General features: G+C 49.5%; 1 protein-coding gene across 2 annotated transcripts in view; it reads right to left on the bottom strand.

Moving 5' to 3' along the window:
• Nucleotides 1-1,375: 1,375 nt before the first annotated feature.
• Nucleotides 1,376-15,000, bottom strand: part of LOC116353931 (circularly permutated Ras protein 1-like) — a 25,931-nt gene continuing 12,306 nt past the window's right edge. Inside the window, exons 8-9 of one of the 2 annotated variants that reach the window (XM_031791714.1) lie at nucleotides 14,347-14,436; nucleotides 1,376-1,562 (exon numbers count right to left, since the gene is read on the bottom strand). In XM_031791714.1, the coding sequence (XP_031647574.1) occupies nucleotides 1,407-1,562; nucleotides 14,347-14,436 (246 nt within the window). In that variant the 3' untranslated portion in view covers nucleotides 1,376-1,406. Of the gene's footprint in view, nucleotides 1,563-3,483; nucleotides 3,742-14,346; nucleotides 14,437-15,000 lie in introns of those variants that run through there. The other variant, XM_031791715.1, reaches the window with a different exon arrangement.

The following is a 15,000-nucleotide window of genomic DNA, read 5'->3' on the forward strand; positions in this document are numbered from 1 at the left end:
AACAAGACAGGCAGACAGTCAGCTAGTCAGTCAGACAGTCAACCAGACAGTCAGCTAGTCAGTCAGCTAGCCAGTCAAACAGTCAACCAGACAGTCAGCTAGTCAGTCAGCTAGCCAGTCAAACAGTCAACCAGACAGTCAGCTAGTCAGTCAAACAGTCAACCAGACAGTCAGCTAGTCAGTCAAACAGTTAACCAGACAGTCAGCCAGCCAGTCAAACAGTCAACCAGACAGTCAGCTAGTCAGTCAAACAGTCAACCAGCCAGTCAGCTAGCCAGTCAACCAGACAGTCAGCTAGCCAGTCAAACAGTCAACCAGACAGTCAGCTAGCCAGTCAACCAGACAGTCAAACAGTCAACCAGACAGTCAGCTAGCCAGTCAAACAGTCAACCAGCCAGTCAGCTAGTCAGTCAAACAGTCAACCAGCCAGTCAGCTAGCCAGTCAGACAGTCAACCAGACAGTCAGCTAGTCAGTCAAACAGTCAACCAGACAGTCAGCTAGCCAGTCAAACAGTCAACCAGACAGTCAGCTAGCCAGTCAAACAGTCAACCAGACAGTCAGCTAGTCAGTCAAACAGTCAACCAGACAGTCAGCTAGCCAGTCAAACAGTCAACCAGACAGTCAGCTAGCCAGTCAAACAGTCAACCAGACAGTCAGCTCGCCAGTCAAACAGTCAACCAGACAGTCAGCTAGCCAGTCAACCAGACAGTCAAACAGTCAACCAGACAGTCAGCTAGCCAGTCAAACAGTCAACCAGCCAGTCAGCTAGTCAGTCAAACAGTCAACCAGCCAGTCAGCTAGCCAGTCAGACAGTCAACCAGACAGTCAGCTAGTCAGTCAGACAGTCAAGCAGACAGTCAGCTAGCCAGTCAAACAGTCAACCAGACAGTCAAACAGTCAACCAGACAGTCAGCTAGCCAGTCAAACAGTCAACCAGCCAGTCAGCTAGTCAGTCAAACAGTCAACCAGCCAGTCAGCTAGCCAGTCATACAGTCAACCAGACAGTCAGCTAGCCAGTCAAACAGTCAGACAGCCAGACAAAGACAGACAACCAGCCAGTCAGACAGTCAACTAGACAGACAGCCATACAGTCAACCAGATAGACAGGCAGACAGTCAGTCACAGTCAGACAGCCAGACAGAGACAGCCAGCCAGTCAGACATTCAACCAGTCAGGCAGAGAGCCAGACAAGCACACAGCCAGCCAGCCAAGCACACAGCCAGCCAGCCAGTCAGACAGTCAATCAGACAGACAGACAGACAGACAGACAAGCACACAGCCAGCCAGCCAAGCACACAGCCAGACAGTCAGACAGGCAATCAATCAGACAGACAGACAGAGAACCAGTCAGGCAGCCAGACAGACAAATAGACAGACAGTCAGACAGTTAACCAGACAGACAGACTCACTCTTTGACTCTCAGTGAGAGGTGTTGGTAGCTCTCAGCTATACAGTGTGGAGTGTTGTACTGTTTACCCTGTTGTCTCAGGTAGTCAGAATCAACTAGAGCCCAGTCCCTCAGAGAGACTGGTACACCTGAACCATCACCATACACTACTACCTACAGAGGGAGAGAGGGAGGGGATGGGGAGGGAGTGTTATTGATAGCCCAGTCCCTCAGAGAGACTGGTACACCTGAACCATCACCATACACTACTACCTACAGAGGGAGAGAGGGAGGGGATGGGGAGGGAGTGTTATTGATAGCCCAGTCCCTCAGAGAGACTGGTACACCTGAACCATCACCATACACTACTACCTACAGAGGGAGAGAGGGAGGGGATGGGGAGGGAGTGTTATTGATAGCCCAGTCCCTCAGAGAGACTGGTACACCTGAACCATCACCATACACTACTACCTACAGAGGGAGAGAGGGAGGGGATGGGGAGGGAGTGTTATTGATAGCCCAGTCCCTCAGAGAGACTGGTACACCTGAACCATCACCATACACTACTACCTACAGAGGGAGAGAGGGAGGGGATGGGGAGGGAGTGTTATTGATAGCCCAGTCCCTCAGAGAGACTGGTACACCTGAACCATCACCATACACTACTACCTACAGAGGGAGAGAGGGAGGGGATGGGGAGGGAGTGTTATTGATAGCCCAGTCCCTCAGAGAGACTGGTACACCTGAACCATCACCATACACTACTACCTACAGAGGGAGAGAGGGAGGGGATGGGGAGGGAGTGTTATTGATAGCCCAGTCCCTCAGAGAGACTGGTACACCTGAACCATCACCATACACTACTACCTACAGAGGGAGAGAGGGAGGGGATGGGGAGGGAGTGTTATTGATAGCCCAGTCCCTCAGAGAGACTGGTACACCTGAACCATCACCATACACTACTACCTACAGAGGGAGAGAGGGAGGGGATGGGGAGGGAGTGTTATTGATAGCCCAGTCCCTCAGAGAGACTGGTACACCTGAACCATCACCATACACTACTACCTACAGAGGGAGAGAGGGAGGGGATGGGGATGGAGTGTTATTGATAGCCCAGTCCCTCAGAGAGACTGGTACACCTGAACCATCACCATACACTACTACCTACAGAGGGAGAGAGGGAGGGGATGGGGAGGGAGTGTTATTGATAGCCCAGTCCCTCAGAGAGACTGGTACACCTGAACCATCACCATACACTACTACCTACAGAGGGAGAGAGGGAGGGGATGGGGAGGGAGTGTTATTGATAGCCCAGTCCCTCAGAGAGACTGGTACACCTGAACCATCACCATACACTACTACCTACAGAGGGAGAGAGGGAGGGGATGGGGAGGGAGTGTTATTGATAGCCCAGTCCCTCAGAGAGACTGGTACACCTGAACCATCACCATACACTACTACCTACAGAGGGAGAGAGGGAGGGGATGGGGAGGGAGTGTTATTGATAGCCCAGTCCCTCAGAGAGACTGGTACACCTGAACCATCACCATACACTACTACCTACAGAGGGAGAGAGGGAGGGGATGGGGAGGGAGTGTTATTGATAGCCCAGTCCCTCAGAGAGACTGGTACACCTGAACCATCACCATACACTACTACCTACAGAGGGAGAGAGGGAGGGGATGGGGAGGGAGTGTTATTGATAGCCCAGTCCCTCAGAGAGACTGGTACACCTGAACCATCACCATACACTACTACCTACAGAGGGAGAGAGGGAGGGGATGGGGAGGGAGTGTTATTGATAGCCCAGTCCCTCAGAGAGACTGGTACACCTGAACCATCACCATACACTACTACCTACAGAGGGAGAGAGGGAGGGGATGGGGAGGGAGTGTTATTGATAGCCCAGTCCCTCAGAGAGACTGGTACACCTGAACCATCACCATACACTACTACCTACAGAGGGAGAGAGGGAGGGGATGGGGAGGGAGTGTTATTGATAGCCCAGTCCCTCAGAGAGACTGGTACACCTGAACCATCACCATACACTACTACCTACAGAGGGAGAGAGGGAGGGGATGGGGAGGGAGGTGTTATTGATAGCCCAGTCCCTCAGAGAGACTGGTACACCTGAACCATCACCATACACTACTACCTACAGAGGGAGAGAGGGAGGGGATGGGGAGGGAGTGTTATTGATAGCCCAGTCCCTCAGAGAGACTGGTACACCTGAACCATCACCATACACTACTACCTACAGAGGGAGAGAGGGAGGGGATGGGGAGGGAGTGTTATTGATAGCCCAGTCCCTCAGAGAGACTGGTACACCTGAACCATCACCATACACTACTACCTACAGAGGGAGATCATTCTCATACCAATAAAGAAAATATGCCACAGGTAGACAGGTAGACAGGTAGGCAGGTAGACAGGTAGACAGGTAGGCAGGTAGACAGGTAGACAGGTAGACAGGTAGGCAGGTAGACAGGTAGACAGGTAGGCAGGTAGACAGGTAGACAGGTAGGCAGGTAGACAGGTAGACAGGTAGACAGGTAGACAGGTAGGCAGGTAGACAGGTAGACAGGTAGGCAGGTAGGCAGGGTAGACAGGTAGGCAGGTAGACAGGTAGACAGGTAGGGCAGGTAGGCAGGTAGACAGGTAGGCAGGTAGACAGGTAGACAGGTAGACAGGTAGATAGGTAGACAGGTAGACAGGTAGACAGGTAGATAGGTAGACAGGTAGACAGGTAGACAGGTAGACAGGTAGACAGGTAGGCAAGGTAGACAGGTAGACAGGTAGACCGGTAGGCAGGTAGACAGGTAGACAGGTAGGCAGGTAGACAGGTAGGCAGGTAGACAGGTAGGCAGGTAGACAGGTAGGCAGGTAGACAGGTAGGCAGGTAGACAGGTAGGCAGGTAGACAGGTAGACAGGTAGGCAAGTAGACAGGTAGACAGGTAGACAGGTAGACCGGTAGGCAGGTAGGCAGGTAGACAGGTAGGCAGGTAGGCAGGTAGACAGGTAGACAGGTAGGCAGGTAGACAGGTAGGCAGGTAGACAGGTAGGCAGGTAGACAGGTAGACAGGTAGGCAGGTAGACAGGTAGACAGGTAGGCAGGTAGACAGGTAGACAGGTAGGCAGGTAGGCAGGTAGACAGGTAGACAGGTAGACAGGTAGGCAGGTAGACAGGTAGGCAGGTAGGCAGGTAGACAGGTAGACAGGTAGACAGGTAGACAGGTAGATAGGTAGACAGGTAGATAGGTAGACAGGTAGACAGGTAGACAGGTAGGGTAGACAGGTAGGCAAGTAGACAGGTAGACAGGTAGACAGGTGACCGGTAGGCAGGGTAGGCAGGTAGACAGGTAGGCAGGTAGGCAGGTAGACAGGTAGACAGGTAGGCAGGTAGACAGGTAGGCAGGTAGACAGGTAGGCAGGTAGACAGGTAGGCAGGTAGACAGGTAGACAGGTAGACAGGTAGACAGGTAGGCAGGTAGACAGGTAGGCAGGTAGACAGGTAGGCAGGTAGACAGGTAGACAGGTAGGCAGGTAGACAGGTAGGCAGGTAGGCAGGTAGACAGGTAGGCAGGTAGGCAGGTAGACAGGTAGACAGGTAGACAGGTAGACCGGTAGGCAGGTAGGCAGGTAGACAGGTAGACCGGTAGGCATGTAGGCTGGTAGACAGGTAGGCAGGTAGACAGGTAGACAGGTAGGCAGGTAGGCAGGTAGACAGGTAGACAGGTAGACAGGTAGACAGGTAGGCAGGTAGACAGGTAGACAGGTAGACCGGTAGGCAGGTAGGCAGGTAGATAGGTAGACAGGTAGACAGGTAGACAGGTAGATAGGTAGACAGGTAGACAGGTAGGCAGGTAGGCAGGTAGACAGGTAGGCAGGTAGACAGGTAGACAGGTAGACAGGTAGACAGGTAGGCAGGTAGGACAGGTAGGCAGGTAGACAGGTAGACAGGTAGGCAGGTAGGCAGGCTGGCAGGTAGGCAGGTAGGCAGGTACGCAGGTAGACAGGTAGACAGGTAGGCAGGTAGGCAGGTAGGCAGGCAGGCAGGTAGACAGGTAGACAGGTAGACAGGTAGACAGGTAGGCAGGTAGACAGGTAGACCGGTAGACAGGTAGGCAGGTAGGCAAGTAGGCAGGTAGGCAGGTAGACAGGTAGGCAGGTAGGCCGGTAGACGGGTAGACAGGTAGGCAGGTAGGCAGGTAGAACAGGTAGGCAGGCAGGCAGGTAGACAGGTAGACAGGTAGGCATGTACACAGGGTAGACAGGTAGACAGGTAGGCAGGTAGGTAGGTAGACAGGTAGACCGGTAGACAGGTAGACAGGTAGGCAGGTAGGCAGGTAGACAGGTAGATAGGTAGACAGGTAGACAGGTAGACAGGTAGGCAGGTAGGCAGGTAGACAGGTAGATAGGTAGACAGGTAGGCAGGTAGGCAGGTAGACAGGTAGACAGGTAGACAGGTAGGCAGGTAGACAGGTAGACAGGTAGATAGGTAGACAGGTAGACAGGTAGGCAGGTAGGCAGGTAGACAGGTAGATAGGTAGACAGGTAGGCAGGTAGGCAGGTAGACAGGTAGGCAGGTAGGCAGGTAGGCAGGTAGACAGGTAGGCAGGTAGGCAGGTAGACAGGTAGGCTGGTAGGCAAGTAGGCAGGTAGGCAGGTAGACAGGTAGGCAGGTAGGCCGGTAGGCAGGTAGACGGGGTAGACAGGTGGGCAGGTAGGCAGGTAGACAGGTAGGCAGGTAGGCAGGTAGACAGGTAGGCAGGTAGGCAGGTAGACAGGTAGACAGATAGGCAGGTAGACAGGTAGGCAGGTAGACAGGTAGGCAGGTAGATAAGGTAGGCAGGTAGGCAGGTAAACAGGTTAGTAGGTAGATAGGTAGACAGGTAGACAGGTAGGCAGGTAGACAGGTTAGTAGGTAGACAGGTAGACAGGTAGGCAGGTAGGCAGGTAGACAGGTTAGTAGGTAGGCTGGTAGACAGGTAGACAGGTTAGTAGGTAGACAGGTTAGTAGGTAAACAGGTTAGTAGGTAGGCAGGTAGACAGGTTAGTAGGTAGACAGGTCGGCAGATAGGCAGGTTAGTAGGTAGACAGGTTAGTAGGTAGGCAGGTAGACAGGTTAGTAGGTAGACAGGTAGACAGGTTTGTAGGTAGATAGGTTAGTAGGTAGACAGGTTAATAGGTAGATAGGTTAGTAGGTAGACAGGTTAGTAGGTAGACAGGTAGACAGGTTAGTAGGTAGACAGGTAGACAGGTTAGTAGGTAGACAGGTAGACAGGTTAGTAGGTAGACAGGTTAGTAGGTAGAAGGTAGACAGGCTAGTAGGTAGACAGGTTAGTAGGTAGACAGGTTAGTAGGTAGACAGGTAGACAGGTTAGTAGGTAGACAGGTAGACAGGTTAGTAGGTATGCAGGTAGACAGGTAGACAGGTAGACAGGTTAGTAGGTATGCAGGTAGACAGGTTAGTAGGTAGACAGGTTAGTAGGTAGACAGGTAGACAGGTTAGTAGGTATGCAGGTAGACAGGTAGACAGGTTAGTAGGTAGACAGGGAGACAGGTTAGTAGGTAGACAGGTAGACAGGTTAGTAGGTAGACAGGTTAGTAGGTAGACAGGTTTGCAGGTAGACAGGTAGACAGGTTAGTAGGTAGACAGGTTAGCAGGTAGACAGGTAGACAGGTTAGTAGGTAGACAGGTTAGTAGGTAGACATAGTAGGTAGACAGGTTAGTAGGTAGACAGGTAGACAGGTTAGTAGGTAGACAGGTTAGCAGGTAGACAGGTAGACAGGTTAGTAGGTAGACAGGTTAGTAGGTAGACAGACAGGTAGACAGGTAGACAGGTTAGTAGGTAGACAGATGGATGTCATATTGTAGACTACAATACGCTGCCTTGCAAAATTATTCTAGAACCCTTGTATTTTTTATTTTTTTTCAAATGTTATTGTGTTACAATGCGGTTTTAAAATAGATTTAATTCTCAAAGTGTAAGATTTTTTTAAAATATATATTTATATTTATTTACGAATACAAAAATTCATTGCTAAAATATAGTCGTTGCGTAAGTATTCAGACCCTTAGTTTAGGCAAGCCTAAATTAGTTCAGGAGTAGAATTTGGCTTAAGAAATCCCATAATAAGTGACATGGACTCACTGTGTGAAATGATAGGGGCAGACATGATTATTTTTAATGACTACCCCTTCCTCTGTCCCCCATATATACAACATCTGGAAGGTCCCTCAGTCAACAGTATTGAATGTCAAACACAGATTCAACGACCAGGGAGCTTTTTGAAAGCCTCATAAAGAAGGGCAATGATTGGTCAACGGGTAACAATAACAAATCAGACATTTAATATCTATTTAAGCCTGGTCACGATCATAATTATGCTGTGGATGATGCATTAAACCACCCAGACACATCGAAGATACACTTTTCCTCTGAACTGAGCTGCAGGAGAGGAAGGAAACTGCTCAGGTGCTTGAAGAATTTTGAAAAGAATAATGGGGAAATATTTCACAATCGAGGTGTACAAAGTTCTTAGAGAATTACCCAGAAAGCATCACAGCTGTAATCACTGCCAATGCTGCTTCTAACATGTGAATACTTATGCAACTACTATATTTTAGTTATTGCGTTTTTATTCATCAAAAACAATATATATATAATAGTATTTGACATTACATGGTTATTTTGGGCCCCATCAACATTGTATTACACAAAATGACAATTAAACAAATGTTTATCCCACTTTGTAACACAACAAAATGTGAAGAAATCCAAGGGGTCTGAATACGTTTGCAAGGCCAAGGGGTCTGAATACGTTTCAAGGCCGAGGGGTCTGAATCAGTTTCAAGGCCGAGGGGTCTGAATACGTTTGCAAGGCCAAGGGGTCTGAATACGTTTCAAGGCCAAGGGGTCTGAATACGTTTCAAGGCCGAGGGGTCTGAATACATTTGCAAGGCCAAGGGGTCTGAATACGTTTCAAGGCCAAGGGGTCTGAATACGTTTCAAGGCCGAGGGGTCTGAATACGTTTCAAGGCCGAGGGGTCTGAATACGAGGCTCTGTAAGTGTCCCCCCTTTTCGTAGCCCTACATTAGATGAATGTATTCAAGATGAGGCCGTTTTTTATTTGCTCTCAGTTTGTTTTTATAACCATTAAAGATTCTGCTAATTATGTATCCAGTCATGTAAAGTGGTGTTGAATTGCAATGAAATCATTTATCATAAAAGAAAAAGATCAGTTGGGTGGGGAAAAAAATAGCTTCTCGAAAACTTGAAACTCACGCACCTTTATATACATTAAAAGGAAAGAGCCATTAATCATTGTTGACCCTATCGATCAAACACACATCCCCGTACGCACGCACACAACACGTACAACACAACACACACGTACAACACAACACACATCCCCGTACGCACGCACACAACACGTACAACACAACACACACGTACAACACAACACACATCCCCGTACGCACGCACACAACACGTACAACACAACACACATCCCCGTACGCACGCACACAACACACATCCCCGTACGCACGCACACAACACACATCCCCGTACGCACGCACACAACACACATCCCCGTACGCACGCACACAACACACACGCACACAACACACACGCACGCACACAACACACACGCACGCACACAACACACATCCCCGTACGCACGCACACAACACACACGTACAACACAACACACACATACAACACACATCCCCGTATGCACGCACACAACACGTACAACACAACACACACGTACGCACGCACACAACACACACGTACAACACAACACACACGTACGCACGCAACACAACACACACGTACAACACAACACACACGTACAACACACCATCCCCGTACGCACGCACACAACACGTACAACACACACGTACGCACGCACACAACACACACGTACAACACAACACACACGTACGCACGCAACACAACACACACGTACAACACAACACACACGTACGCACGCACACAACACACACGTACGCACGCAAACAAACACACATGCACACAACACACACGTACAAACACAACACACACGTACAAACACACATCCCCGTACGCACGCAATACAACACGTACAACACAACACACACGTACGCACGCACACAACACACACGTACAACAAAAACACACACAGTACGCACGCAAACAACACACACGTACAACAACACACACGTACAACACCATCCCCGTACGCACGCACACAACACGTACAACACAACCACACACGTACGCACGCACACAACACACACGTACAACACAACACACACGTACGCACGCAACACAACACACACGTACAACACAACACACACGTACAACACACATCCCCGTACGCACGCCACACAACACGTACAACACACACGTACGCACGCACACAACACACACGTACAACACAACACACACGTACGCACGCAACACAACACACACGTACAACACAACACACACGTACGCACGCACACAACACACACGTACGCACGCAACACAACACACATGCACACAACACACACGTACAACACAACACACACGTTACAACACAATCCCCGTACGCACGCATACAACACGTACAACACAACACACACGTACGCACGCACACAACACACACCGTACAACAAAAACACACACGTACGCACGCAACACAACACACACGTACAACACCAACACACACGTACAACACACATCCCCGTACGCACGCACACAACACGTACAACACAACACACACGTACGCACGCACACAACACACACGTACAACACAACACACACGTACGCACGCAACACAACACACACGTACAACACAACACACACGTACGCACGCACACAACACACACGTACGCACGCAAACACAACACACACGCACACAAACACACACGTACGCACGCAACACAACACACACGTACGCACGCAACACAACACACACGTACGCACGCAACACAACACACATGCACACAACACACACGTACGCACGCACACAACACACACGTACAACACAACACACACGTACGCACGCACACCAACACACACGTACAACACAACACACCACGTACGCACGCACACAACACACACGTACAACACAACACACACGTACGCACGCACACAACACACAACACACACGCACACAACACACACGTACGCAGCACACAACACACACGTACGCACGCAACACAACACACACGTACGCACACAACACAACACACACGTACGCACGCAAACACAACACACACGTACGCACGCAACACAACACACACGTACGCACGCAACACAACACACACGTACGCACGCAACACACACACACACGTACGCACGCAACACAACACACACGTACGCACGCAACACAACACACACGTACGCACGCAACACAACACACACGTACGCACGCAACACAACACACACGTACGCACGCACACAACACACACGTACGCACGCAACACACACGTACAACACAACACACACGTACGCACGCAACACACACGTTACAACACAACACACACGTACGCACGCAACACACACGTACAACACAACACACACGTACGCACGCAACACAACACACACGTACAACACAACACACACGTACAACACAACACACACGTACGCACGCAACACACACGTACGCATGCACACAACACACACGTACAAACACAACACCACGTACGCATGCAACACAAACACACACGTACGCACGCAACACAACACACACGTACGCACGCAACACAACACACACGTACGCACGCAACACAAACACACACGTACGCACGCACACAACACACACGTACAACACAACACACACGTACGCACGCAACACAACACACACGCACGCAACACAACACACACGTACGCACGCACGCAACACAACACACACATACGCACGCAACACAACACACACGTACGCACGCAACACAACACACACGTACGCACGCAACACAACACACACGTACGCACGCAACACCAACACACACGTACGCACGCAACACAACACACACGTACGCACGCAACACAACACACACGCACACAACACACACATACGCACGCAACACAACACACACGTACGCACGCAACACAACACACACGTACGCACGCCAACCACAACCCACACGTACGCAAGCAACACAACACACACGTACGCACGCAACACAACACACACGTACGCACGCAACACACACACACGTACGCACGCAAACACAACACACACGTACGCACGCAACACAACACACCACGCACACAACACACACGTACGCACGCAACACAACACACACGTACGCACGCAACACAAACACACACGTACGCATGCACACAACACACACGCACACAACACACACGTACGCACGCAACACAACACACACGTACGCACGCAACACAACACACACGTACGCACGCAACACAACACACACGTACGCACGCAAACACAACACACACGCACACAACACGTACGCACGCAACACAACACACACGTACGCACGCAACACAACACACACGTACGCATGCACACAACACACACGCACACGCACACAACACACACGTACGCACGCAACACACACGTACACACAACACACACGTTACAACACAACACACACGTACACACAACACACACGTACAACACAACACACACGTACGCACGCAACACACACGTACAACACAACACCACACGTACGCACGCAACACAACACACACGTACAACACAACACACACGTACGCACGCAACACACACGTACGCACGCACACAACACACACGTACAACACAACACACACGTACGCACGCAACACAACACACACGTACGCACGCAACACAACACACACGTACACACGCAACACAACACACACGTACGCACGCACACAACACACACGTACAACACAACACACACGTACGCACGCAACCCAACACACACATACGCACGCAACACAACCACCACACGTACGCACGCAACACAACACACACGTACGCACGCAACACAACACACACGTACGCACGCAACACAACCCACACGTACGCACGCAACACACACACACGTACGCACGCAACACAACACGACACGTACGCACGCAACACAACACACACGCACACAACACACACATACGCACACAACACAACACACACGTACGCACGCAACACAACACACACGTACGCACCGCAACACAACACACACGTACGCACGCAACACAACACACACGTACGCACGCAACACAACACACACGTACGCACGCAACACAACACACACGTACGCACGCAACACAAACACACACGTACGCACGCAACACAACACACACGCACACAACACACACGTACGCACGCAACACAACACACACGTACGCACGCAACACAACACACACGTACGCATGCACAACAAACACACACGCACACAACACACACGTACGCACGCAACAACAACACACACGTACGCACGCAACACAACACACCACGTACCACACGCAACACAACACACACGTACGCACGCCAACACAACACACACGCACACAACACACACGTACGCACGCAAACACAACACACACGTACGCACGCAACACAACACACACGTACGCATGCACACAACACACACGCACACAACACACACGTACGCACGCCAACACACACGTACACACAAACACACACGTACAACACAACACACACGTACACACAACACACACGTACACACAACACACACGTACACACGCAACACAAGCACTCACCACTATCTATCCTTCTTTAGTTCTTGATACAATCATCTCAAAAAATCAACAGACGGTAAGTTTCTCAACATTGTTCTGTACACGGTTGATTCATCAAAGGACTAACTGAAAATACACCGCTACGGTTCACTAAATCTGTGTCATACACAACCGGGTGCCAGTAGTTTTCCCAGTCTGAGGCAATGTGACACTATAGTACTTTGAACCCCGCCCTGTGCTACTGGGTCCTGGACTTCCTGACGGGGCCGCCCCCAGGTGGTGAAGGTAGGCAACAACACCTCCACTACACTGACCCTCAACACAGAGGCCCCACAAGGATTCAGCCATGACTGTGTGGCCACGCACCCCTCCAACTCAATCATCAAGTTTGCAGACGACACAGCAGTGGTAGGCCTGATTTAAAAATTCTAATAATGGTTTTTTTCTCTTTTTATTTAACCAGGTAGGCCAGTTGAGAACACCTTTATTTAACAGGTAGGCTAGTAGAGAACACCTTTATTTAACCAGGTAGGCCAGTTGAGAACACCTTTATTTAACCAGGTAGGCCAGTTGAGAACACCTTTATTTAACCAGGTAGGCTGGTTGAGAACACCTTTATTTTAACCAGGTAGGCTAGTTGAGAACACCTTTATTTAACCAGGTAGGCCAGTGAGAACACCTTTATTTAATCAGGTAGGCTGGTTGAGAACACCTTTATTTAACCAGGTAGGCCAGTTGAGAACACCTTTATTTAACCAGGTAGGCTGGTTGAGAACACCTTTATTAACCAGGTAGGCCAGTTGAGAACACCTTTATTTAACCAGGTAGGCCAGTTGAGAACACCTTTATTTAACCAGGTAGGCCAGTTGAGAACACCTTTATTTAACCAGGTAGGCTAGTAGAGAACACCTTTATTTAACCAGGTAGGCTAGTAGAGAACACCTTTATTTAACCAGGTAGGCTAGTAGAGAACACCTTTATTTAACCAGGTAGGCTAGTAGAGAACACCTTTATTTAACCAGGTAGGCTAGTGAGAACAAGTTCTCATTTACAACTGCGACCTGGCCAAGATAAAGCAAAGCAGTGCGACAGAAACAACAACAACAGAGTTACACATGGAATAAACAAGTGTACAGTCAATAAAACAATAGGAGAATAACAAAGTCTATATACAGTGATATATATATATATATATATACAGTCCTGTAACAACAGGACCTGTTTCCCTTCCTCCCTCAAAATTCTCTCCCAAAAATCAATCAGTACCTGGTCATTGAAGGTAACCATGGCGACTCTGCGGTGAGGTGAGGTCTGCAGCAGAGAGGACAGCGCCCTCTGGAGGGCATCCTGAATACTCTACAGAGAGAGAGAGAGAGAGAGGAGAGAGAGGAGAGAGCATTGGCATACACTACGTTGCTAAAAGTATGTGGACACCTGCTTGTCAAGCTGTAATCGCAGCAAAAGGTGGCGCTACAAAGTATTAACTTAAGGGGGCTGAATAATTTTGCACGCCCAATTTTTCCGTTTTGATTTGTTAAAAAAGTTTGAAATATCCAATAAATGTCGTTCCACTTCATGATTGTGTCCCACTTGTTGTTGATTCTTCACACAAAAAGACAGTTTTATATCTTTATGTTTGAAGCCTGAAATGTGGCAAAAGGTCGCAAATTTCACGGGGGCCGAATACTTTCTCAAGGCACTGTATATACTGGATTCACAGCTCGGTCTAATATATCTCCTGTTGTAAATATCCTTCTTAGTATAGCTTCTGGAATCCAGTCTACAGACTTCTAGAATGCATTTTGATTACCGTTGCTATTTGGGTTGATAATTAGATTTGTTTTGACGTTTCTTAATTTCTTTCTTTCTTTTTATTTTTTAAATGAACTTCTTTGACTTTTGACTGCATTGTTAGGAGCT

Source organism: Oncorhynchus kisutch, linkage group LG16, assembly GCF_002021735.2.
Source record: "Oncorhynchus kisutch isolate 150728-3 linkage group LG16, Okis_V2, whole genome shotgun sequence".
NCBI lineage: Eukaryota > Metazoa > Chordata > Actinopteri > Salmoniformes > Salmonidae > Oncorhynchus > Oncorhynchus kisutch.